Raw genomic sequence first — 27,197 nt, 5'->3', positions numbered from 1 at the left:
TACAGCAGCAGTGTGTGCATCAGAGCGTGGACAGGAGGGAGAACATGATGATGGGGTGAGCTGAACACAAGAACACACATGAATTTGTGGTGGCTGCCAAGTGAGCTTTAGCAGAGCCATTCACCTGAATCCTGCTGTGCTGACGAGCATTCAGAGAGGGACAACGCCAAACATCGCATAACAACATGTTCATTTAAAAATACTTCAGGTAATTCTAGATTTTTTTCTTCAGGCCTGATTTTCAGGTAACTGTGCACTGGAACAACACCCACATCCCCAGGGGGACTGACCCATGCCCAGAAATGAGCTTTTCACAGCTAATGCTGCCACGCTCCAGTCCCTGGTCTCCACTGAGGAGCATCAGCTGCTCTCTCTAGATGAAATTACTGCTTGACTGCCTTCTGCTAGCAGGGGCTCCAGCCTGGCTGTGCCTGTGCCTGGCCATCTCAGCAGCAGCTTGGGGACATGCTGGGACACAGTTCTGGGCCCTGGCTCCAGCCAAGTGTGCAGACCCGTGCACCCACCTGGGATAACCAGTGGGGAAAAGGAGGGACAAGCACAACCTGCCACCCTGGTGAGACACAGCCAGGAAAAGGGGCAGCAGCTAAAACGTTCAGCACGTTGGAAATGCTTTCTAAGGAGGCAGGGAAGGGGTGTTCAGAGAAAGGTGACTCACTGTGCAGTGGGAGACTGATATTCTCACCTCTGCTTTGGTATGGATCTGGTCAAGCCACATGAAGGGCACCCACCTAAACTTGCCCCAGACACTGCTGTGGTGAGGGGAGACTGTTAGAGTGCATTGATATCATGCAGTTATCCCACTCTCGCACTGCCTTTTTGAGATTCCTGAAGTGCCCTGTAAATTACAGGGAAACATCTTCTCAGATAGTACCACCCCCAATTTTATGAAGATGCAGAGAATTTAAAGCCACCATAATGGATATTTAGACCTAAAAATCTGGTGTCTATGTAATAAATGTATTTGCAGATATTCTGAATGCTTCCTACCCCATAAACTCAGCACATTGTGTAACCCCAGAACACAACTGTATGATTTTAGGTGCATGGTTTTTGCAGTTTTGCTCACATATAGGGAAAGTCACAGTTGGGACTCAGCAATTTTATTGTTTGTTAAAGTCCATATTGTGTGTATAGAAAGACAGCAAAATAAAACTGAGCATAAACCATCACAGCAATATTTTGTGCAACCCACTCTAGCTAATAAATATTAAACTTATCCAAATATAAATATAACCTCAGAAATGTCACCTGGCAGAGCAATATTGCTGCTCCTTAATAGCAATGTCCTCATGCTCAGCAGACCCCTGGTTCCTTCAAGGATGGTGGGGGCAGTGAGCCAGAAGCTGAACTCTGCCTGTAGACACCCCTGTCACAGTGTGGGGAGATGTATAAGGCAGGAACTGATGCCTTGCCCGTATCTATATACCTGAAAAGATATTCTGGCACCTAAAAGCCGCCCTAAAACGAGGAGCCTGAAAAATACCAAAATTAAGCCTCCTTCTATGAAGAAATAATTTGACACAGGATATGTGAGATCATGGGATTACATTATTTCCTTGTTCCATTTTTGTTGGCAAACACATTTGAACCTGACTTGTGTAATGACAGGAGTTTGCTGCTGAAAGTTTGCATTTCAGAGTTTTTGTAAGCTGCTGTCGTGTAAGGTTTCCTCGTGTTCTCACCTGCCCAAACAGAGAAGCATCAAAAATACACATTGCATATCTGCACATATCGTATGTGAGCCCTCTTGACTTCTCTAGTGATTGTTAATGCTTAGCAAAAAGTCCTGATCTTATTTACAAATTCTGCAGGACACCAACACCCACACATTTGGGTTTGGAGTCAGTGATGTCAAAACAGTGTCTCTGCCTTGCAGTGAAACTACAGATTTTAACTGAAATTACAGGAGCTGGATTTTGTTTGTACCTTCTGCCGTCACCACATAATGTGGAATTCCTTGAGGAGGAAGAACACAGGCACACCATTCACACTGGATTTTTTCTTTGGTCACTGCCTTTGTTCACAGAAGAGATGGAAAAGTCTTTACTTGTGGCGATTCTGTTACTTTTTAAAGTATGAGAAAATTCTTCTCATGCTCACTGGTGATCTGAGCACATACTCTGCATGTTTCCTCCTCCTGGCTCCCTCCTGAGCTCTCTGGCTCCTTCCTTCCCAATCAATACGCCAGTTCAGGAGTAGATTCCTGTACCTTTCACAGGTAATCTCATCCTGGGACTCTGTCCTGTCCTGGACTGGGAACACATAACACTCTGCACTGCTCAGTCCTCCATACTTTGTTCAAAGAAATTGGGTGGAGGTCATATATTGATCTTCTGATGTAGAAAGACTGAAGAAAAAAATCAGTATAAACATTCAGCTTTGGCTTCCCCCCTCCAAGAATGTCTTCATTTGCATCAGAGTCCCATTTCCCCACTCACTGTACAATGCAATTTGAGAGAATTTCAAGACTCTTCAGCACATACATTACTTTTTCTCTTCCTCCCTCACAAAGTCACATGCACACATAGAAACCCCTTCAGTTTACCAGGTATCCAAATCCTGTTCCTGTTATGCCACAGTTGCAGAGAAAATCATGCAAAGGGAAAACAAAACCACCTTGAAATACCAGCATCAGAAATGCAGTCACTGAATCCAACCTGCTCCTGTGTCTCCCAGGCTTATTCCTGTTCAGAGCCTTCAGGTCCAGCCCACTCTGAATTAGAGAGCCAGGGAAATGTCTAAACACTCCTCCTCATTTAAAGAAAGCTTTTTTTTTATCTCCCTCCAGGGAAGACCTTCATTTGGGAGTTCACAGAAATAGAACAGCAATGTCAGATCTCTTAATTTTGAGGCTGTCTCTTCAGGAGAGACACCCTTGCTGGACTGTGTGGTTCAGGACTCCATGCTCAGTAGTCACTTCTGGTTTTGAGATGTAAACCACACTCTTGGCCAAACCAAAGCCTGTGTCTGTCTAGGCTCTGGAAGACCTGGGGATATCTTGTCTGTCTGGAAGTACCAGCCTCTGCCCTCTCCTTCTCCGCAGGCATATGGCAAGTGTTTATGGTGAGAGGATTCCTGTTAATGCTTTGTTGGGGAAAATCCAGCCTTCTCTCTTCTCACGACTCTCTCTCGGCTGTGCTGAGCACACAGTGCCATGATTACACATCAAACTCAGAGATTTCACTCAGCTGAAACAGCAGAAGAGAAAAGGATGGCCGCTCATCTTTCCCCTGAACAAGGGAGAGAAGAGAGAGGAAGAACATTAATGTCAGCTGGAGAGGAATGGCAAGGTTAGCAAGGAAAAACTTGAGAAGAAACTGAGTATTAACAAAAATACAATCTATTCCTATAGAGAAAATGCCAGTGGAAGAACCAACTTCCTTCTGTGCAATGTTTTTTTTCTATTACCAGTGAATTTTGCTTGGCAGACACTAAGTGCCTTGGAATGGCTTGGCTGTCATTTTTACCACTGTTAGAACTCAGCCCCACAGGTCCACAGCTTTCTCAGCAAGGAAACTGTGGAATTAACTTGAGTTAGGTGCACTACATGGGCTTCTCAGTGAAGTCAAATAAAAGGCAGAGACCCCAGAGTCTGCTTGCTAGTGCAGATGAAAGCTACAGTGCTTCACCTCCAAGATTTTATCTTGTGGAGTGTACAACTTTGTCTCTTGCTTAAAGCCAAGAGAAGGGAGTTATTTTCTTTGGGAAATAGGGCTCTCCAGTACAATACTCACCATCATCCAGCAGTGGCTCATCACCTCATAAATGGCCTTGGAGGCCAGCTTGGGTTTGTAGAGCCGAAATCCTGCGTTGATTTCTTCCACCACTTCTGCATTGGTGCGATTCTCATAGGGGATTTTACCTTCGCTGAAGACCTCCCACATCAGCACTCCTAAAGCAACCAAACAGGAAAAAAATCACAAAGAGGCAAATAAAATCCTCAGCAGGCCCAGGACCACCTTCCACCTGCTCTTTTCTGCAGCTCAGCATTGGTGCCAGTTACTGGGAAAAGCATTTTCACTTGGATTCTCAGCAGACAGCTGAAAAACCAAGCCCTAACACAGCTGTACAGTTTGAGGATGCCAGCCAGAATCTCTGAAACACCTCCCTGTTGAGTCTGTGAAGAGCCTGAGCACCCAGCTCCTGCTGTGCTGCTCGTCGCCCACCCCAGGAGTGCACAGCCTCAGCCACAGCTTCAGCCAGCAAAGGGCGAGGGAAGGCACAGAATTCACAGGCACAGACTGGCAAAGGTTATAATCCTGCATTATTTACTGCTGGCCCCAGGGCTGAGTGGCACCCCATTGACTGTGAGCTGTGCACAGCACACTGCCCCATTCACTGTGTGGGCTGGAGAGGGGCCAGGCCCATGAGTGTGCCAGATCCACAGCCCAGGGGACAGCCTTTGTTATGGCTTTGGGGAAAAACACACAGCGGTGCTCTTATCTGTCACGGTCCAGAAGGGAGCCCAGAGAATGGACATAAACCATAAAACAATGCATTGTGGAGCAGGAAATGAGGTGAGAAGTGTGAGCAGTGAAATAACATTTTCAGATCAGCATAAAGCAAATGGAATCAGCTGAGCAAATTTGGAAGGGCCAGGGCCTTCCTCTCCTCTCCTCTCCTCTCCTCTCCTCTCCTCTCCTCTCCTCTCCTCTCCTCTCCTCTCCTCTCCTCTCCTCTCCTCTCCTCTCCTCTCCTCTCCTCTCCTCTCCTCTCCTCTCCTCTCCTCTCCTCTCCTCTCCTCTCCTCTCCTCTCCTCTCCTCTCCTCTCCTCTCCTCTCCTCTCCTCTCCTCTCCTCTCCTCTCCTCTCCTCTCCTCTCCTCTCCTCTCCTCTCCTCTCCTCTCCTCTCCTCTCCTCTCCTCTCCTCTCCTCTCCTCTCCTCTCCTCTCCTCTCCTCTCCTCTCCTCTCCTCTCCTCTCCTCTCCTCTCCTCTCCTCTCCTCTCCTCTCCTCTCCTCTCCTCTCCTCTCCTCTCCTCTCCTCTCCTCTCCTCTCCTCTCCTCTCCTCTCTCCAGCTTTTTTCTTGGACACTCCTGCTATGTCAGCATGAAACAGAGTTCATTATTTGGTGTTATTTAGAGTTGCACATGTATAATACATTAAACTGGCAATATTTGGAGTGTTCCAAAGAACCTAGGGACTACAATCTAGTTTGCTTTTCTTTCCTTTCTTTCACTTAAATGGTTTAGGCTTGCTTTTCTAAGCCATTATTCAGGCAAAACTCCCTTGGAGTCCAGAGGATGCAGTGTTGAGGAGAGTTTACTTGAGCCCTGAGCCCCCTGTTTTTCTCAGCTGGGGCTGTCGAATTTTCTCCATTCTGACCAGAGTTTCTTACCGAACGACCAAACGTCAGATTTGGTGCTGTAGTTGCTGTAGGAGAAAACCTCTGGGGCAGACCACTTGACTGGAAACTTGGTACCTGTGGAGCTGGTGTACTGATCATCCAGGACAATCCTGGAAGAGGAAAAGAAGGGGGAATGCTGAGTTACCCCCATCCCATGACAGACCCAGGGGACGTGCCTTTACCTTGGTGCCTTTACCTTGACATCCCAAAGTCAGACACTTTGACCACGTGGGATTCCCCCACCAGGCAGTTCCTGGCAGCCTGCAAGAAAACAAGGTGCAAAGGCATCAGATCAGAGCCAAAACACTGTCACAGTCACTCAGGGGCTTTTATCCTGGGAGAGCAGATGATGCTTAAAAAAGGAGCATCAAAGTGACATTGTGCCATACAAAGAGGACGAAACCCTGAGCTTCTCATGATCTCTGTACATTTTGCAGCATGATCCTGCTGCCAGAAAAGCTGTTCAGCCATCACTCTGACTTGCAGACCCTTGCTGCCCAGAAAGGGTGGAGCAAGACCCTAAAATAGCCACAGCTACGCACAGTCATTGCATGCCTAATGAAACTGCAGCAGTGACTGATGGAGCTTGACCTAAAACCCCTTAATTAAAACTATTTTATCATCAATGCACGTTTGTACATGACTTATGCTAGAACAGGTCTTTTTGTCATCCTCACTGATTTTAGACATGAAGAGTGGTCAGTACTGTGGCTCTTGGGGAGAAAAAGAGTCCACTCAGAAAAAAAGGACAAATTTTATAGGCTTGTTTCTTCTCTCCCAAAATCAGTCAAGGGGAGTAGATTGATCAGTGCTTGGTTTGTTTTCTTTTCCCCTAAAGTATTTGTGCTGCTTTTGCAGTGAGGGCAGATACAGGATGCCCTATAAGCAGACAGGCAGGAGGAGTGTGGAAGCTGAAATTGGGGGAGAAAGCAGAGGAAAAAGCCCCTTTGGAGCAAAGAAAAACTCCACACGGGACCAACATACCAGGTCTCTGTGGATGACAGAGTTTTGTTCCAGGTAAGCCATTCCTTCACAGACATCCAGGCACATCCCCAGCAGGGTTTCCCTGGAGAAGCTGCCCCGCTGGCTCCGCAGGTAGTCGGACAGGCAGCCGTTCTCCATGAACTCGAACACCAGGCAGATGGGAGCATCCTCAAAGCACACACCATAGAGCTGCACCAGCTTGGGGTGAGACAGCTTCCTGTGGGACAGGGAGGGAAGGTGGGAAAGAGGCTGAAATAGGCTCAGTGCCTGCCATCCTCACAGCTGGTGTGTTATATACAGCAGTTTGTGCCACAGTGCTGCACCCAGCTCTTGGCAAAGACCAGCGTTGCAGATGTGCAGAGCAGGGACTAATTATCATCCCATTTTAATGGTAGTGGTCACCAAAAGATTTTCCTGTGTGGAAAACCATCCAGTCAAACAAAAATAAAATCCATTTCTGTCTGTCTTGTGGGGACGGAAATGCAAAAAATGAAAAAAAAGTCAATAAAACCAAAGACAAATATATTCAGTTGTGCAAAGCAAAACATTTTACAGGTAAGGCTTTTCAATGATATTGCTCTTAAGTTTTAAGAGCTTTTTCTGAGAAAAAGCACTTTGCTCTCCAAAACGCACTATCAATTATCCTTGCCTTCCTCAACAGCAGAGATCTGGAAGACCATTCTGGATATTGATAGACTTGGAAGCACAGTAATTCAGCTACACTCTGAATTGCCTTCCTTTGTAGCCACCAGAGCTCACCAGTCTATTTACTATTAAGATACATAGCAGATAATCCAAGTTTGAATTTCCTATTCCTGTTCCTGGCTTTTGTTCAGTGTTATGAATCCCACGGGGTGTGATTGTCATGGTGAATCTACCACTTACATCAAGACTTTGGCTTCCTCGATGAAATCCTCCTCAGACATTGCTCCTTCACGGATGGTCTTTATGGCTACTTTGGTCTTGTCCAGCAAGTAGCCGAGGTAAACCACCCCAAACTGACCACTGCCAATCTCCTGCACTCGGGTGAGCTCAGAGGCATTAATGACCAATTTTCCTGTTGGTTGCAAGGGAGAAAGAGTAAGGACTGAGCAGTAGAAGGCCAAACAAAAAGCTTTTGTGGGGTAAACGCTGAGGCAGGACTCCAAGAGACTGAGACTTTCTGGCTCTCCCTCAAATTGCCTGTCTGACCTTTTATAGCTCATTTGACTAGTCTGTGCTGCAGGTCATGTTCAAGGGTAGGAATAACAACATCCCCTTTCTCCCCCCCTTTTTGTCTTGCCTATCCAGTTCTTCAGGGAGGATTGTTTTTTTACCATGCTTATGTGCAGTACCCAGCACAACATGGGGCTTGGGTTTCTTTGAAGTCTCCAAGAATTACAATAAAGATGATACCGGCAAAATTCCATTGGCAACAATATTCAAATGAAGGCATCTTTCAGGAGGGACTCAGCTTTCATCAAATTATTCTACGCTCCCATTTCCATCCCCTTTGTTCAGCATTCATTTTGGTATTTAATGTTGAGTTCAGTGAGACCCCAGGGTTCTCATCACCTCCCTCAAGCACAACCAGTTCAGTCATTTATCAACGGCCATGACAAAGATGACAATCTGGTGAACAGTGCAGTGGAAAGGCCTGAAGACATGAATATTCCTCAATATCCATGGGGATCACCCAGCTAACCAGCCAGGGGTGTGATTGATTCCCCTGCAGCCGTGAGAGAGCCTTACCATAGCTGAGCCCTGCGGTGATGGGGGCCTGTTTCCTCCAGGAGGAGACCGCGTATCGCAGCCGCGTCACGAGACCTGGGGACAGGGGACACGTTCCTGTTACTGCCACCACCATGGGGAGCCTGCCTGCCACCACCCCAGAGGGCAGCTTGGATTCCGGAAGCAGAGTTATTGCACTGAGTTCTCAGCTCCACTTGAGGGCAGCTGAACCTCTGTGCAGGCTCTGGTTTCCTACCTGTGAGAAGGAAGCCAGTTCTGAGCACTTTCAGCTTATTTCCCATCCTCACATTCAGAGCTTTGAGTCTCTGTAAACCCTGATGAATTTCCAAATGTATTTATGGGGTATTTTTGAAGCCCAGTGTTTCCCTTGGTACTCCTGGACTGTGGGGATGGAAGTCACCATGTCTGGTTATGGATACTGGCCATGTCCTTGACTTTGTGTCAAACCAAGGCCCAAGGATAGATCACCTCAAGAAGGCCCTGCAGTGTAATTCCAACAGACAGCTTGGCCTGGCAGTGATGATACACCCCCAGGGCTCTCTATAATATGTCATTATGACATCTGTGTTGGCCATGGTCAACCTTAGAACGGCAACCACAGGATGTAATGCTGGAAGCTGGAATCTGACCTGAAATGCTCATTTTGGAATAAGTGAGAGGAAAAGGTGATGCCATTTAACACTTCATTGTAAGGACAGAAGGCTTGGGAGCCCTCCTTCGTCAATCAGTCACCTGGCAAACCAGCAACTTCTGTGTTCAGCATCACTCACCTGCTGCATTGTGCTGGTGGTAGTTGATGAGGTCAGGGATGGAGTCAAACACGTGCTTTTCTGCCAGGTAGTATCGCTTGGGAAAGTCAGTTGTCTCATTGATGTGATAATGCTTGATAACAGGATTGTTGTCCGTGCTGAAAAAGAGAAGGTTTTCTTTGGGAGAAAATAGCTTGCAGCAAAAAGAGGGATTTGGGGTATAAACAGAAACAAGTGAGCAAAGGGGACAACCCTCCCCCAGAAAGAATGGGGGAGGAGCAAGGAGTGAGCTGCAGTTGCTAATGAACTCTGTGTACTTGTATGTTCTCCCTCTCACTCACAGATGGTCTCATCTCGAGAGAAAAGCTGAGGTTTCCTGATAAGAGAAGGTTGTGTACTAAGTTTCTCTGCCTGTTCTTTGTGAAACACAACTTTCTGCCTCATCACTGAAACCCTTTCACTTGTCTTGCACTACCCACCTCTGATGAGTCCAGCACACAGCCTATGAGGATCCTACTGACACTTCAGTTCAGGGGACAATGCCATCAGAATGACAGCCCCAGTGATGTCCAAGGGACTATTTATAGGCACATATTTAGATTCAGGGAGAAGTGGAGCCTTTAATACACTTTGGGACTGGCAGCTGACTCTTCTGCCTTTTTTGGAAGTGTTTTCCCTCTATCATTTTCATGAGCCTTCTGCTCTCGTTATAATGCCAAAACAACTATACAGAGATTACACACTGATAGAAGCCGTTTCATTGATGTAATTGATGTGAAAAGCTGCTGAGCTTGGCTGTACCTTAATGCTTTGGTGAAAACAGAGACTGTGTACATGCCAGGCTGCCTCGAATCTCTCACCATGAAGGCCCCTTCTCTACCCTGGAACAGGAGCAAAGGAAAGAAAACTGGTTAGAGACATAATGGAAAAAAAAAAAAAAAGTAAGCTGGGGGCAAAGCTGTGCTTATTTCAGCCCTGTCATGAAGATGTGTTAAACATATAGGAAAAAAAAAGAGCCATCACCCCACTGACAGAGCTTGGTGTGTTCCATGCACAGCTCTGGTGGCTGCCCAGGGCCGGCAGGTCTCTTTTGGGTGTTAGGTGCTTTTAGCTCAGCTTCCTCTCAGAGCTCTCAGAGGAAATGAGACGTAGGCACTCCTGCTGAGCACGTGTGGGTGTGCCTCTCTGTCCCTCCAAATCTCTCCTCTGGAAATTCTGAATCCATTGACTGCCCTCAGCCCTATCTGACAGAACACATGTTCAATGAAATGTGTGGCCAAGTGGAAAGGCAAACCCCTCTGAATGCTCCCCGTGGAGTGAGCAGCCACAGAACAAATTACAATTTATCCAGCACCAGAGAATCCATATGGGAGTGTCGGAATGATAATTTACAAATGTACCATGAATTGGAAAACCTTGGACATGATCCTGCCCTTTCATAGGTACACCAGTCATCCAGTTTCTAAACATAAGTGGGTAAGAAAGCAGTGCTCCTGCAGTGTGGCACTCACAGAACAATTTTCCTTTTTAACTTTTCACTGTAATTGCTTTCTGCTCATCTGAATGCTAAAATGCCTCACAGGGCATGATCCCACTGGCCCAGATGGATCAGATGGCAAAGGAGATTTGATATCACAGTTTGGCTGGAATGTGCTGTACAGACCTATATATTGGCAATAAACCCCACATTTTTCTTCTGTTTGCAGATAAAGAAGATTTACATCTGGTGTTCTGAGTGCCTGATTTTTTTAATTCCCTCCTCCTTTGCTTTACATGGAAGGTTTCCTCCATTTTATGTCTTCTACCCACCCACAACACTTCATGCAGAGCTAATCCACCAAGTGCACCCTGCCTGGGCCTCTTTCCCTGGGGGTTTGACCAGCTCCAGGTGAACACAGAGGCTGAGCTGCTCCTGCATCCCTGGGCATGAGCTGCTGACTGTGCAGCTCTGCCCAGATGGGATCAGCCCTCTGAGCTGTGAACTTCCCAGGGTTGGCCCTTCAGTGTCTGCACAACATCTTCACCACACAATATCTGGCACAGGAAAGCTCTTAAAAAAGGTCTTTCTGCTGCTGTAGAAGCATTTAACCACACATAGTGAGGGCTTCAAGACTGGAGGTGGGCAAGTTTTGGTGGCAGCATCCTGCCCAAGTTACTCTAAGCTCTATTCTTGGCCTTCCATTCTCACTTGACACCAAGCCTGGCCAAAGATCACTCACAAACTTGGCCACATTTTTGGAGGAAGTTGTAAAGTTTGCAAGGCTTTGAACCAGGAGTCTCTGCAGCCACATGGGGGTAGTTACCACTGAAAAGTTGTACTGGTAGGACTGAAAGGAAAAGTAAGACCACTAAAGCATGTGTAGACTTGTCTTCTAGTACTTTGTACAAGAATTTTTAAAACCACACAAAATGCTCCTATTTCCATAAAATACTACTGTTCCAAGAAGGAACACTTCATTTGTGTTCATTAACAGGGCCACCTGTTAATGTTAGAGCTGATTTAAAAATTAAGGTCGTGTTTGTGTGGAAAATTTGAACAAGAAGCTTATTCTTTGTATTTTCACTGGAAAATTCTGCCTCAACTGAAAAATTAAAGATGTATGCTTACATGCACACATACAATTAAAAAAAGAAAACCCACAGCCATACTTTTGGCTTTCACCCAAAATACTTCAGCACAAGATTGGTTAGATTTTCGGAGAACTACTGGCATCCACAGGCCTCCTGCAGAGACAGGAAAGACAAGCTAAAATCCCAGTTTTCAGCTGGCACAGTGGTCTGAAGCAGTGTTTTCCTCCAGTCCCAGTTGCTGGGTATGTTTGGATGGCACAGATCCATCCATGCTCTCTCAGTGGAGATAAAGAAGCAGTGCTGGTGGTCCTTTATCTCACATCACACACTAAGGACACAAACAGAGCAGGAACCCAGGGTTCATCTCTCTTACACAAAGCAGCCCTTGCAGGCTCCATTTGTCGTTAATTAATTATTATTTCCCATCCACCCCGTACATAGCACTGGTTTACCTCATCCCTGAGCAGTGTTTCTGCTTTGCTTCTGCTGATGTTCTTATTGTACCACCTGAAAACATCAAAAGACTCTGAATCAGCGTTTCTAGGCCAGGAATGCTTCTCCTGAAAAGCTTCTGAATGGAGCATCCCCAGGGTGGAATGTCAGGTGGGGTGGGGGGCATTTGAGCCTTGTAGCTTCCAATCCAGGGCACTCAGAGGTGCAAGATAAACACAGGCACAACTTACTCATAAACTTGCAGATTTTCGGGTGATTTTTCCACCAGGTAGCTGCTTGGCACGTAGCCTTCATGCCTGTTGAGAGGCAAGACAGGTGTGAGTGTGCTGGCAGACAGGATTTTCTCTGCATCTGGAGGAGTCAACCTTGAAAGCTTTGCCTGCTCATTGCATGATAAAAGTGCTGGTGGGTGTGTATTGAGTAGGGTTACTGGAGAAGAAAACAATTGATTGCGCCTCTAAACTTGGAGAGTTTCACAATTTTCCCCCCTGTGTATCACTGCAGATATCAGTCTGAATGGTCTATTGCTGTAAAATTAACTTTCAAATCCTTTTCTTCAGCTGCCTGAAGCAACAGCAAATGGAAGGTTACCTTAAATAACCTTCCATCACTTTTTCCCTGTAAATAAGAGGATGCTTCACAAAAGCTGAACAAGAGGGATTAAACATGTTTGTTAATGGAAGAACAAACTGGAATTAGAAAGGATTTGTCCATTGGCTGTTGAAAAGGGACTTACCCATTCTTATCTTGAACCAGCCACCAATGCTCCTCAGAGCTGTCAATCACATAATATTCCTCATTATATTGTAACGTCAGCTCCTGCGGGTTCTGGGCTTCATAGTCATATATGGCTATGACCACGGCTTCCTTGGGGTCTAGCAACAATTTCTGCACAAATTAGGCAAAAGGCTCATCACATTCATATGCATATTAATATTCATATTCATAAAAAGCAGTGGCATGCTCTCTAAAGTGGTATTTTCCTGGCAGCACTGGTGTCGCCTGGGTTCAAAAGCCTCAAACCACCCCAGAACATCTAGTGGGCTGTGGTGGCAGCATGAGAATCTTTAGCACTTTCAAACAATTAATTTCATATAAATATTTGAATTGCACAGAGAATGCCCAGGGAATGTTATCACAGGTGAAATTCTAGGTCACTGCACTGTGGTGAACATTAATAAGGACATATTCCCCACTGCTAGTTAATCACTCAGGGCAGGACACTAAGGGCAGCATCACTGCACTCACCCAGTTATCTTCAGGAGTGGGAGGAAGAGGCTTCTTTGAGGCTGAAAAGAAATCAGGAAAGATAATTTGAAGTAGGTGAGGACAAAACCAAGGGAGAAATCAATGCAATGAATTGATAGAGGTGATACAAACCCACTGAACCGCGAGCTTTGGACTTTGAGAGCAAGACCTGCCAACTACACGGTGTGTCTCAGCAGGGCTTGGAAACAGGGGTACAGATTACAGAATCAAGGTAAAAAATACAAGGTAAATTTTTTTTTGATGAAGAATGATTGACCACTTGTGTTCATTTTCATCAGACAAAGTAAAGATATGCTTGGCCATTGGCACCACAGAGGAAATATGGTTTGGTTTGGTTAAAATAGGACACACAGTGCTGAATGCGTTTATCTCAAGAAAATTGTTATGGCTTATTGACTGACCACAGCTGATCAAGTTCTAAGTTCTCCATCTCATTCCAAAACCAGCACCAAGAGTCACACAAAAAAATGTTAATTCAAAAAAAAAGAGAATGCCACATACAGTAAAAGATAAGCCAGGAACATGTCTCTTTATAGAAATCTAATATAATATTTTTTGATATTCTGTACAAAAACGATTCAATCCTTGACTTTTTCTAGGAATAAATATTTTCCATGTCAGGATGGTCTTAACAAGTCCCTCACCATTTTTGGTGGGGTCATATACCACACAGCCCGTGGCCATCTTCTCTGTCTGAGCACAGCATCTCCATTTGCCATCTAACCAAAAGTCTGGATGACACTTTGAAGCCAAACTGTTGTTGTATCTGGTTTCTGAAAAACATTTGGGGAAGAAAAAGAAGGGGGGAAATGAATTTATTTGCATCCACATTCGTTCTTGAAGTCATCTAGAGCTAAATGGAAATAATCTGCTCTGTAAAGAAGCTTCTGCAGGCTTGCTTCAAGAGACTGTTCCAATTGTCCAAAGGAGGGGACAGTCTCCTCCGAATGTTGAATGAGAAGAGGTGATAAAGTAGAAGCTTTGGAGTAGGGGAATGACTGATTGCAAGACTCAGTGCATGAACTTCACAATATCTCCACAACGATTTCAGAGGGAACAATACAGCAGCAGTGCTGTTAAACAGAAAAAAGCTGTGAGAGAAGTCTGGTGCAGTTTTTATGTAACAAATTGACACCTTCCTCATGTCAAGCACTCTGCTTGTCTCTGCCCCCAGTGTTGGTTACTGCAGCACCATGTGAGTGAACCACAGCACAATTCAGGAGGTGAACAGGAAATGAAAGCTACCCACAAAAATGTTCCTTAATAATCATGATTCTTTAAGAAGGTTGTTATCTAACCAAAAATTCTATTAATAAGAGCTGAAAAATCCTCTGTGTAGAAAAGGTTATTTTAAAAAATTAGCCATAGGAAAATCCTCATCTCTTCCTGAGGAAGAAACCTCAAATTACAGTAATTTATTAAGAATTTATTCTAGAAAGACACAAATCACAGAACGCCAGAATGGGTCAGGCTGGAAGTGGGTCATCTGGTCCAGCCTCCCTGCTCAGGCATCATCCCAGAGCACATGGCACAGATGGTTCTGGAATATCTCCAGGCAGGGAGACCTCACAGCCTCTCTGGGCAATCAATGCCCAGTCACTGCACCGGGAAGTTCTTCATTCAGGTGGAACCTCCTGGGCATCATTTCTGCCTCTTGTCCCATTGCTTGGCACCACCAAACAGAGCTGCTCCATCCTCTGACACCTCCCTGCAGACACTGACAGACATTACGGTCCCCAAATAAACCATCCCACATCCTAATTTCCCATCTCTGCTGAAAACACACCCACCAGATTGACAAGCAATTCAATTTTATAGCCCACTACCTGGGTTATAAACACTCTGCTGAGATTGGAGACATTGACTCCTCCTGCACATTTTCTCTGCGTTATTTGTGACAAAGCTGGTCAGACATAAACACAACTGGGTGGACAAAGGGTTTTTTTTACCTTCCTTCAGCGTGAGGACCCATCTCTGCCGGCTCTCGCGGTTGGGGGCAAACACGTAGAGGATGTAATTGTCATGGACAACCTGGAGAGGGGCGTGGAGAAAGGAGACAAACATGAGAAGCCGTCCCAGATACACTGGGAACAAGGAAGTCACGAAAGAGGCAGCAGCCCTCTGACCAACCAGCTATGTGCCAAATGATGATGTGGGGAGGTGGAGTAGCAGGGACTGTTCAGAAGCAGCTCTGAACCTCACTGACTTTGGTTTATATAAATTGGAGTGGAGGTTCTGATCAAGAACCCGATGTTTGGTTCATTAATGACTGCACTGTGAAGAAAAGGCTACTGAAATACAAAATGAAATGATGTCTCTCTCAGTGTGGTCAACAGGCAGACTCACCTGGAAAGGGTATTTGTACTGACAGGGAATGATGATGTCACTTTTCACAATTTCCACACATTTAATCCTGGAAAGTTCCACAGAACCCTTCAAAGTCCTTTTTTTCTAAAAGACAGAGAAAAGCACTTGGTTGATGCTAATGATTGTGGATTAAGTGAATAATTAGACCAGTTCGTTGTGTCCGTGGGAGATTTAGTTTTAATGGAGCAGAAGCAAATTAGCCGATTATGTAAGACATTAAAAATGTAAGGAATAATTCTTATATTTGGCATCTCTATATGTATTCCCATACGCATACATATATGCACATACATGTATTTCAACTCAGCACATGGATTTTAGAGGACCAGTCAAAAACCTGTATTTGAAATTGAGCTTTTACTTCTTTTATTTTACTTCTTTTTAACAAAAAAAGAACTATTTTCATTAAATTTTCAGTTTACTAACACCCCTGTTTCAAACGGAAAACATATAAACCAATAAATATTTTATTAAAAAGAGTTTGGGTACTGAGAATTTTAAAACTATTCATTTCATCCAAAATGTACATTTTTACTCTATCGGCTTTCCAAAAAAACTACATTCCTCTATTTTTGTTTCATCTGGCTTTTCAACTAAGAAGAAAACAACAGGGAAGTTTGAAATAAACGTTATCCTCAAAAACTTGCCAACAAAGCTGTTTCTCTGGCATCCTCGGCTGTGCTTTCATTCACCAGGTGTTTGGGTATATCAGGTACCCAAGTAACAGGATGGGCAGTGGGGAAAGAGTAAAAAGCACAGACGTTCATGTATCCTAGCTTCTTTGGTGTACCCTATTCCCTGTGGAATTCTCACCCCATGGCTCCACAGTCATGGCACTCAGCTTTTGCAAGAGAGAAGGTGAAGGCAGCTGGTGGAAGTGGAGCTGAGGCTCAGCCTCTGGTGCTTCTGCAGGATCCACTGCACGAGTTTGCTCTTCAGAGCGAGCTGGTTTCCTGTTTTGATTTACTTTCAGTAGGGATTAAACTCTAGCTGTCCCTCCCACTCTGCTTTGGGACAGTGTGACGGAAATCAGTGAGACTTAAGAACACCAAAAAGCTGCAAAGCTTCTGTTTTCCAAACACTGTCAGCAGGAGAGAGCCTGAACTTCAGTTGCTGTGCTGTACCTGCCACAGGTTATCACTCAGAGACCCAGCAAGACTTTGGCAACCTTCTGACCCTCCCTTGGGCCTCAACTCTTTGCGTCTTATACCCTCCAGCTCCCTCTTGCCCCTTTTTCCCTCGATCACCCCCACCCTGCAGCCCTGCCCTGCTGGCAGCAGCTATCCCCACCACTGTGCCCACCCCACTGCTGCTCCCCTGCCACATTTCAGAGTTAAATTCAGCCTAAACCAGGGCAGCAGCTCCTGCCTCTGGAAGATGGGGGGAGGTTTGCCACAGAGCACTGTCAAACAGCCTCAAAACAGAGAGGCCCCGAGGCTCCCCAAGCCTCATTCTTGCACGACTGGCTGGGTATTTTGCCTTTGTATAATTGGACTTGAGGCAAAAGAGGAAAATTATTACAGTGTGGTCTCACATTGCTGTTGCTGGCCTTTCCTGCTGCATTTGTGGTTTGTGTTTGTATTTGCTGGCAGTTTAACCAGTGTCTCTGGATTAACTGCCAGGACTGTCTCCTGTAGACATCTGCCTGTGTAGCTCTCTGGGGTGTGGGGCTTTTCTAAATCAATAAACCCAAGGCTTTAAAGCACCCCTAAATGTAAATACCAATTAACTCTCAGGAGTGTTGGCAAGCCTTAGAAGGCCTTACTGCACCCCATTTTCACCATCTATTTCCTTTCATTCTATCTAGTCACTTCTTTCTTTCAGACTTGGCTTCCTCTGTCTCTTCTGCAAAACCTCCTCTATCATTTGTTCTACCCCTGGGACTTCTACCCCTTTGATGAGGCACAAAGCCATTTATATCTTATAAAAACCTTCAATTTTGTTAGCATTGAACCCTCCTTCATCTCATTCCTTTGAAGTCCCAAGCTTTACCCACATGCATTCCTCCCCCAAGGCTTTAGCAAGCAATGCTGTGCCAGGCACAGGCTCTTTCCCTGAAGACTGGTTTTTGTTGATGCTTTTCTGGACTCTGCTGAAAGACAGGGTCCAGCCTTCTCAAGGAGCTTTGTGCAGTTGTCCTGCAGCTCTCATGACCCACTGTGTTCCTTTTAACCACACAATTCAGTGATGGAAGCACCTCATAATCTCACGTTGCAGCACAACATCAGTGTGTGTCTCACAGCCAGAGCATTGTCCAGCAGATCCTCAGCAGATGGACCCTGCTGATAGAAAGCAATTACAGTCCTCCAGCAGGACAAACAACTGGAATTACCACTCACAAACCAGGCCATTACCCAGAAACTGGGCTGGAAACTAAACATATCCCTGCTTTTGTGATGTTCGACCACACTTTAATCCAACAAAAGCAACAAGGCCATTTGGAAGGAAGGGGAGATGAAAAGCCTCTGAAAAATGGCCTCTGAAAAACCTCACAGACTTGTTCCTAAAAGGGTGAGACAAAACATGCTAACAGATCTCCATTTGTTGTTTTGAGCTTGCCCAGAGTATAATTGGGTAGATGTTTTAGCTGGCTGGTCAGTAAAAGCATCAGTGGTCTTGCTGTGTGCCATGTGTGGTAAGAACCAGGGCAGGCTGCTGTTCCATGAGGAGAAGCATACGTGCTGCAGATCAGCCCATCCTGCTTGCTTTCTTTCTTTTGGTCCATGATTTGCAATACATCAGTTCTGGGAACAGCTCTGAAAGGAGCCAGGTGCATCACAAGCTCAGCACATTGCTACCTTCACCTTTGGTACTCCCCCTCCTCTTGCCACACATCTCCAGCAGCTCTTCCATTGATCAATCCTTTGGTTTGCATCTGCTGCATAAACTAGATGACTCTGGTGGTCCCTGATTGCTTTAGATGCTAGGATAATTGACCGTGGGACAATGGACAAGCCCTACCCTGTAACACAAGGACGCATCTCCCTGTGCCTGCTTAAGGAATGAGCTGCCTGGTGCCTGTCATGTGCTAAAACCAATCACCAGCACTGCTGCTCACCCCAAAAAATGAATTACTTCCCTCCAGCTCAGGTCTGGGGCTGGAATGTGGAGCTCATGGTGAGAGGGCAGGGAGCCGTCAGTGGCCACTGCAGGTGACACAGGTCTGCTTGTGATTACACTTCCTGACCATGGCCCTGCACACTCAGGCTTCACAAAGGTCTGAGATGTTGTAAGATACAGGGCTGAAAGGCTCTGCACCGAGAGTTTGGGCTGAAGGTCCCTCGGTGAGTGCTTACAGGTTTTGCTGAGCTCCACTGTGTTTATCAAAGGGCCCTGGCAAAAGGTGTAGCCACCAGTGCTGGGAGCAGAGGGAAGGGAGAGGAGAGGTAGGGGAGGGCAGAGCCTCATCTCAAGTTGCAGAGGAGGAGACCAAAGGCAGCATTTCTTGGCAGGAAGACAGCACCCTATGCTTCATAAAGTTGGCTTGGTTCAAAAGTTGCATAACAACTTGTATCTTCTTTCTTTTGTTCTAGTGAGGGGAAAACCAAGCCATGAAAGGTTCATGTGGCCCCAATCTCCTCAGCAACAATCCCTGCTGGGGGCTTGGCTTTCCCTGCCCGGTGGTGTTTGTGTTCAACTTCTGTCTCCCCATCTCCTGTGTGTCCCTTCCTGTGCAATGCTGGCAATGCCACCTTGGCAGGAGGGTAGGGGAAAACTGATTTATAGCTGGGGTGGAGCAAGGTAGGAAATTCCAGTTCTCAGCAAGCTCAACCACAAAAACATTTCCATCAATGAAAGCATTTAATGACCTTCTCTGTACCCATCAGGGTTTTTTTTTTTCAGTCAGAATCAAAGCCAAACTTCATTCACCATTTTCACTTACTGTCTTGACTAAAAAGAGCAACACTTAATTGGTGATTAAGTAGGTGAAGGATCTTTGCTTTGACCCTGTGTCACCTTGTCTTAGGTTGCAATGCAAGATGTAACCAAAAGTATATATTCTATCACTATCTGTTAAAACCAAGTGGGGCAATGTTCTTTATCTCTTCCACAACCCATCCTCCCTCCAGGGCATTCTGCTGTTAATGGGCCATCGAGGCTCACTGCATGACTGATACACTTACATCATCCCACTGGGAGATCCTCCACCCAGGGGGAGGAGCCCAGCATTCCTACGTGGATATAGTCTGAGATTTTGAATACTCCAGGCAGCCTCTTTTTACTGGATTACCAGAGGAAGACTGGACCCATCTCACTGCCACTGGACCTTCAGAGAAAAACTACATCCTTCTACAGGATCATTACTTCGACAGAACCGCATCTGTCACTGCAGGAGGACTGCAGCCACCATTTAATTGGACTGTTACCAACACCCTGACTGACAGCGTGTCAGTTGTATTCTGACTCTGTCAGTGTTTTTGTACTGCTGTATTCTGTTTTGATTTTCCTATTGAGATATAGGATTTTTTTTAAAAATTTTATTTATACATACTAGTAAAAAACCTGTTATTCCTATTCTCATATCTTTGCCCAAGAGCCCCTTCAAAATTATAATTATTCAGAGAGAGAAGGTTTACATTTTCCATTCCAAGGGAGGCTCCTGCCTTCCTTAGCAAACACCTGTCTTTCAAACCAAGACACACCTGTTCCCTGTCTCTCTGCTCTAGCTGGGCTCAGTGCTCAGCCTGGACAGAGGCAGCAGCTGATTTTGAGGGTTGTGCAAGGTGGAATTCCCCATGGCAGAGAGCTCAGCTGGCTCGGTCAGCTTCAGCCTTTCAAATGAGTCATGTGTTCCTGCCTTTCAAGGATTTTCTTCAGGCCTTGCTGAGCTTCTGAAAGAATTTGGAAAGGAATTTCTTGATGTAGAAATAGTAACCAGAAGCTTATGAGATATCACGGGAACAAGATGGAATTATTTTTAATGGTAGCCCTCCTGCTAAAGTATTTTTTCACTGACCAAAAGACTTGGGCTTGAATGTCCTTGAACACTGTGTTGATAAAATTACTTTCTATCTCTTATCATATTCCTTTTCTGTGGAATGAGCTGCTTTTCTCATTAATAGTTGCGATATTAAGAATTGTTGAGTGCTGGATTCATACCAACTTTGCCTGGACACTATCTTCATTCGGTGTTTAGTGAGTTTTTTCACAAAAACCTGAGTTTTCTCACATTAGGAACACTGATAGTTTCAGGGATTATGGGAAATAAAACAATGTAATCAGTTTTTAATTTGAATCTGAATACTAAATTGACCAAATTGATTTTTAAAAGAAAGTCCTAAGGGATTTTGCATTTTCTGTCATGCTGACTATTCTAAAGGAAAATTGCAGAGGAGTGATACTTGATAACACTGGGATTTTCTGCAGAACCCTGGCTGTTGTGTTATATTTTAATACCTCCAATATATTTTGTTATATTTGATATTTAAATCCATAAATGTATCTGCTTGTCTTACCTGTCCATCATGACTATTTTGTCCTTCAGCTTGAACTAAAAAGATTTTTTTTTACTGCTGTTTTCACATCTAAAGAACATGAAAGTGTTTTAGGGGTGGGTTCACCCTGGATGTGGAGTGCACAGAATTGTGTTAAATAACAAAACCATCTGCAACTGGTGCTTGAGATGCCTCCATTCAACTATGTATTATCCTTACAAAATCTTACAGACCCGATCAAGCCTTGCATTTTCCACAAATCCAATTCCACAATTCACTTTGGCTCAAGTCTTGTCCAAGATGGTTATCAGGGTGCCCATCTCTACAATCAGCACATTTGGTTGGACAAGAAAATCAATGCCATCATCAAGAAACAGAAGGGAAAAAAAGAGGAAGATTCTTGGCTTTCAAATGAGCTTTCTAATATGATGGAAATAAGCCTTTTATGTTACATAAAAGAACATGGAACAACTCCTGAATACTATATTAGTTTCTTCAAAGCTATTCTTGAATCCAGCAAAGACTGGGAGCAGTGGATTGCAGTGAATGCAGGATTCAGTGGAAGAAAAGAAGCCAAATTAAATCAACTGTATGACATCACTTTTTCATGAAAGAAGAATTTAAGCTTTAAGGCCAAAATTAAAAATCAGCCAGAAAGGATGAAAGAGTATAAAGCAACAGGCAGACATTTCATTAAAATAAGTCACAATGTTGATTACAATATGAAGAAAAGCCAAAGGCACTGGGAGCAAAAAATGGTCACAATAAAGTCTAATAAAAGATAACTGGTAGGAAACTTAATATTTATTGTTATATATTCAAATTAGGAGGTATACCTTCCTTCTTAAAGATATAAAAGAAAACATGCGTTGAAGATTTTGCCACATGCTCAATGTTCTCTGACAGAAGGAAAATTTGAGCTTTGTAATTTAAACAAAATGGAAGTATCTGACATTTGCTGCAAAAATATTGCTCAGAAGGAATTAATTTTTTTTCCCCAAAAACTAAAGACTAATAATACACAGAAAAGGACCTAGTAGGCGCAAAACTGGGCAGGCACAGAAAGGGCAAGTAGAAAATTATTATAATCATATTCTGGAAGACAAAATTCGTTATTCCAGAAAAAAAAGGGGAGCTATTTTTCTTACCAGACTTTATCACTTGTTTGTGTAGTTAAAAAGGCCTCAGACACCAGACACACAGAACCTGCATTTTGCTCAAGCAATCCTGTCTGGACAATATCACCACCCTGAACCAGGATGCTGCTGCAGGAGTTGTGAATGAGAACAGCAATAGACAGGAACTTTGCAAATATCCAGAAAAATATTGGGTAAGATGGACTGGAACAGGTTGATGAAAGATGTGGAATCTCTGTCCTTGGCTTTAAAGGACAGTGACCAGTCAATGCTACAGCCAACCTGTCCTGGTGTTGGTGTCAGTCCTGCTCTGAGTGTTGATCTTACCCTGGCTAAAAGTCTGACTAAATGAATTTAAGAAGTGCTCTCCAACAAGCACTACCATAATTCTGTGCCTTCACAGTAGAAATGAAGCTCATTGTGACAAAAAATATCAACTTCATCCTCCACCAACTTCAATAATATAATTTGGATTGTTCAAAATTCCTATTAAGTTTCCAGAGATTTACTAGACACTAAGGGACAGATTTGCACTTTGCCTCCATCTTATTTAGGGTTGTCTTGATTTTATTACATAAAAATTGATTGAAATGGGTGATGCAGGCAGATGCCAAGCCTGATTTCTTTGTGGATGATATGGGCAGTATTATTAATAAATTAGTTGGAGATATGTGTCAGAAAACAAGTGGTATTGCAAATTCTGTTTGTACTAGTTGATAAACACATGGCAGGTTAGGAAGAATGACATGTCTAGTCAGGTATATTTATTTGGAAGGTAGCCCTTAAAACCATAATTAAAATCTCTTTAGGTGAGGATTGCAGCTTCATGACTGCAAAGGTATTCAGAATTTATGAAGCAATGAGAAATGGTATAAATGGCTGTTCTAACCAACAAGAAGACCAGAACGGAGATCTTCAGAAGAAAAGTTTTAGTCTGTTTATGTTAGAGTCCTGGGGAAAAAAACCAAGTTGGATTCTGTGTACAATAATCAAGGTAAAAGGGACTGGACTGAGGGACAAAGCTCTGCTTTTTGTCCCATGGGTATCTGGACTGCTGCAAGCAACCCAATGTGTAGTTAATGCTACAGAGCAGCTGGAGAGTTTTTGGGATGCTGATAAGTGTTTTCAGCCAAGTTTATTCGTTTGTTCTCATGTAACAAGAGACTGAAAGCAGATTTCAAGGCCCACTAAGGTGCCATCTTTGCCATCTTTATCTGAGTATCAAAGATCTGAATGAAAGAGCCCAGGACAAGGCTGACTCATTCTATGTGACCTCCTGAGCATCTGACCAGTGTAAGAAGAAATGTGCTGATGTAAATGAAAAAAGAACTTGGCCTTTTCTGGGTGAGCCTTTCATTGCTGCCTTTATCAGCTGGACCAATAATAGCCCACAAGTGCAAGAAGATATAAAATTTCAAAATATTTATGTGCCTGAAGGATTTACCCAGGACCATAAGCTCTTGGGTGAAGGGGATATAGATCATTCACCAGTTCAAGTGCTTTTGCTGTGTTTAAGTAAAGATATTTGAAATTCTGTCCCAGACACCTCCCCAAAGGGATTCACTTCTCTGCTGCTTTTGCAGAGCAGCAAGTGCCCCAGGACCCTGAGAGTATCACAGTGCCTGAATTATCCATTATTGTAGTCAGGATCAAACTCATTGAAATAGTTAAAATTATTACCTCCATGTGCTTGTTTACTCACATGTACAGTAGCTACAAAATCAGACTCTGAAACAAATAATTTTTGCCTTCAGAATTGATTTACATGTTATAATAAAGGCACTTCTGATGTGTTTTAGCAGAGACGGGGGCTGAATACATGTGCCTGTTTTCAGGGCTTTGCTTTATGTTAAGACAGCCCTGCATTGTGCACTGCATAATGAATTCCAGAAAACACAGCTTCTTATTGTTGTCAGTTATTGGGGGCTCATTCTCCTAATGAGACATGTAAATATCTTTCATTAACATTAAGGGCCACTGTGTGCTTGGCCCCTGAGGAGAACAGTGCTCTCTGTCAGCTGTGGCAGAAAGATGAAAATTACAATGAAAATACCATTACAGTTATTGCAAAAAACCTGACATTATGATGTCAGTTATCTTGACAGCTTTGGGTATCTTTTGCAAAAATATCCCTGCAGCCTTTTGGTTGGCTTATTTCCTTGTTTTGAACTGATGCAAAAAATTCTTTAATGTCGTTTTATACGTTTGATTTAAAAATGCAGAGAAAGGGACTGGGTGTTAAACTCTGTTAAATACAGGCAGAATATATAAACCAGGGCTTAATGCATAAGAGTGCACTTTAAGTCAACCAACTGAAATCAGTGTGACCTCTCAAACTTTTAAGCAGTTCAGTAGCTGTTTTACCTGACATTATGCACAGGCTGTTGTTACTGACTGACCAGGGACTGGAGAGATGGGAACTGTACATTACAATACTCTGAATACAGGAATCCACCAGACAGGTTGGTAAGGGTCCTTAAAGAAACTCATTGAAAACCCTTGGTGAAAACTTCCCCAGAGACCTCCCTTGAAAAATCCATGCTTTAAAAGCCCAGACACTTGCTGGGCCCATCCATATGTCAGTCCATGCTCCTCATCACTGCAGCCAGCTGTCAGCAATGTCCCTAAACCTCCATAGCAGGGCCACATGCAAACTGCCCCCTGGCAATGGTGACAGCCTGCTCTGACCTCTGCCAGCCCCAGAAATTATCTGAGAGTCCCCGTGGAGCAGAGCAAAGCAGTGCCAGGGATTGCACCAGAGAATGAGCACCAGGTCATTGATTTCAACACCTGCACATGGAGCCTGGTCCCGATGCACTCCTGGGAATGGCAAAGACCCTATGTTGGCCAGGTTTGATTGGAATCCTCGCTCCACTGGCTGTGGACTCAAATGCTGTGGGTTCCCTTCATTCTCAGCACAAAACAAGATGGTTTGTGCATGGGCTGCCTTAAGATTTCCTCTCCAGAACAGCAATGGCCTGACCATGCAGAGGTCTCTAATTTTGATTACTGATGGGGCTAATGATTGGTTCTGGGAGTATTTCACAGGACAAATTCTTCTCTCTTTATTTTGTGACAGATTCTTTTCATGTGACAAGCTGATCTTGATAGTTTGCGTGAGAAGAAAAATCAGCATTTCATGGAAAATCAGCCCTGTGATTACAAATATTCCCCCCACGCCTCAAAAGTGCACTAGGTTCTAAAGTTGCATGTATGTTTACCTACACATGTCTACACATATATAATATGTGCATTTTAAAATAAATAATATATAAAATAGAGTGGATGATACAGCAAACCCTCATCTCACCTAAATGACCTTTTGGAAGACTCAGAGGGAAAATTTCCACAAACACATAGTGTGTGAAGTCTGTGCCCCACTGAAAGTCACCAAGTCAGATTTTCCAAACTATTTCAGTCCCTAAAGATGCTGACAAGTCACCTACTGTGAATGTATCTAGTCAGAGTTACGCTGAATTCATGTCAAGCCCACCAAGACTCAGAAAGCACCAAAGAAAACTAATAGTGAAGATTTCTCTAAACACCTACAGCAAAATCATTTAGATGCTTTTCAACATTTAGCCCCAAATGATTAAGTGGAGCAGTTATAATGGAATTTAAAATCTTACAAAAATGACATTTGAAAAATAGTTTGGAGAACAGACAAAGATAGTCTCAAACCATAGACAGTCACAGTATGCAGCAATGAATAGTGTCCTGTTTAAAATGGAGGTGAGAAAAACATGGACTGTAAAGAAAAAGAAACATTTCATTGGGCATATTTGAGAGAAATGACATGCAGGTGAAAATGACTGTTAACCTTTAAGCCTTTTAGCCTTTAAAGCTGGTTTATAACCCCAAACAGGTTGTGATAAAACATGAGGGCACATCGTGCTTTTCTTTTATTGTTGGATTCTGTTTCTACTTAATTTTCTGCAACTGAGCAAGATCAGATGGTCTGAAGTTGCCAGTGCTGGATCCAAGGCAGCACAGTTCTTCTCTGCCTACAGGAACAGTGCCTAAACATAATGGATTAACAGCACATTCAGGGACTGTTGGAAAACAAGCAAGATTATTTACAACTGTAACGAGGTTCTGCAAACATCCAGCTAAATAGAGGGAAATAATTCTCATTTCACTAGAGCACTAAACACAATGGAGTGCACAGATTGATTTCTCATTTTCTTCATATTTAGCAAATCAGCAAAATGCAAACTTGGGGAAACAAAGCCTGGCCCGAGCCTGGGTCTCATCGTCACAGCCCTTCTAAAGCTCCAAAGACTACATGTTACATGTGGCAGCTGAATTTATTTTAAAATGCTCGATGGATCTTCTACCAGCCATCAGCCTGATGCCTCAAAGAAAAGAATGAGAGTGAAGATCTGTGGATTACTTTTTCACAGATACAATCAGGGTACACTTGTGACCTTCACAAAACACCTCTCTAGGCCCCCCCTGTCTCCATATGAGGTGCCAGGCACAGGCTCACACAACTCTTACAGCCCGTGCCAAATTCCTACAATAAAACTAGATCCTTCCTAGAAATTGGTAGAGTAGTCTTCTTCCTCCATTCACACCAAATGCCCACTGATTAGAAGCTGTAATCAACCCATTTGACCAATTTTCAGTGCATGGTGCTGTAGCAAGGACCAAAAAAGTTGAAAAATTTAACAAAGATCATCCTTCCCTCCATTAGCATCCTTCCCTCCCTTAAAGAAATTTCATCCTTTCTTCCATTACTCTGAGAGAGAAAATAACCAACATACCCCGTGGCGATGTTCGTAGTAAGCCAGCATGGATTTGGTCAGGACAAAGAAGCGCACTTTAAAGTTGGAGGGTGAGGTCCTTCTCTTCTGCTGGGATTTCTTGATCAGCAGTTCCTCCAGGAGCACACAGTTATTCATGGCTGAGCCAAGAATGTTCGTCTCCCAGGACATGGGAAGTCTGTGCTGTGTACCCCGTCAAAGAAAGAAACACGAGAAAGAAGACAGTTAATTAAAAAAAAAAAGTGTTCAAGAGGCAGCGTAGGTACTTTTGAGCTTTATCTTCCCATCTACAGCAAAGCTTCCTTTCTGTCAAACCATAACCACATCCTCTCTGAAGTCATAAAGCGAACAGCACATGTTGAGATATACG

At 44.0% G+C, this 27,197-nt stretch overlaps 1 protein-coding gene across 1 annotated transcript; it reads right to left on the bottom strand.

Moving 5' to 3' along the window:
- Positions 1–1,105: 1,105 nt before the first annotated feature.
- Positions 1,106–27,063, bottom strand: ITK (IL2 inducible T cell kinase). The gene is made up of 17 exons (XM_066197124.1): positions 26,828–27,063; positions 15,470–15,574; positions 15,073–15,154; positions 13,768–13,896; positions 13,103–13,143; positions 12,591–12,742; positions 12,085–12,150; positions 11,854–11,908; positions 9,632–9,711; positions 8,852–8,988; positions 8,082–8,156; positions 7,236–7,407; positions 6,351–6,567; positions 5,563–5,627; positions 5,358–5,476; positions 3,756–3,913; positions 1,106–3,251 (listed from the first exon to the last, which is right to left on the bottom strand). The coding sequence occupies exons 1-17, from the start codon at positions 26,996–26,998 to the stop codon at positions 3,180–3,182; spliced, it is 1,896 nt and encodes a 631-aa protein (XP_066053221.1). The 5' UTR covers positions 26,999–27,063; the 3' UTR covers positions 1,106–3,179.
- Between the last annotated feature and the right edge of the window lie 134 nt (positions 27,064–27,197).

This window comes from Chamaea fasciata, unplaced genomic scaffold (assembly GCF_029207755.1).
Source record: "Chamaea fasciata isolate MVZ Bird 193981 ecotype frontalis unplaced genomic scaffold, bChaFas1.0.hap1 SCAF_15, whole genome shotgun sequence".
Classification (NCBI taxonomy): Eukaryota; Metazoa; Chordata; class Aves; order Passeriformes; family Sylviidae; genus Chamaea; species Chamaea fasciata.
This window is presented reverse-complemented; position numbering and strand designations above follow the sequence as displayed.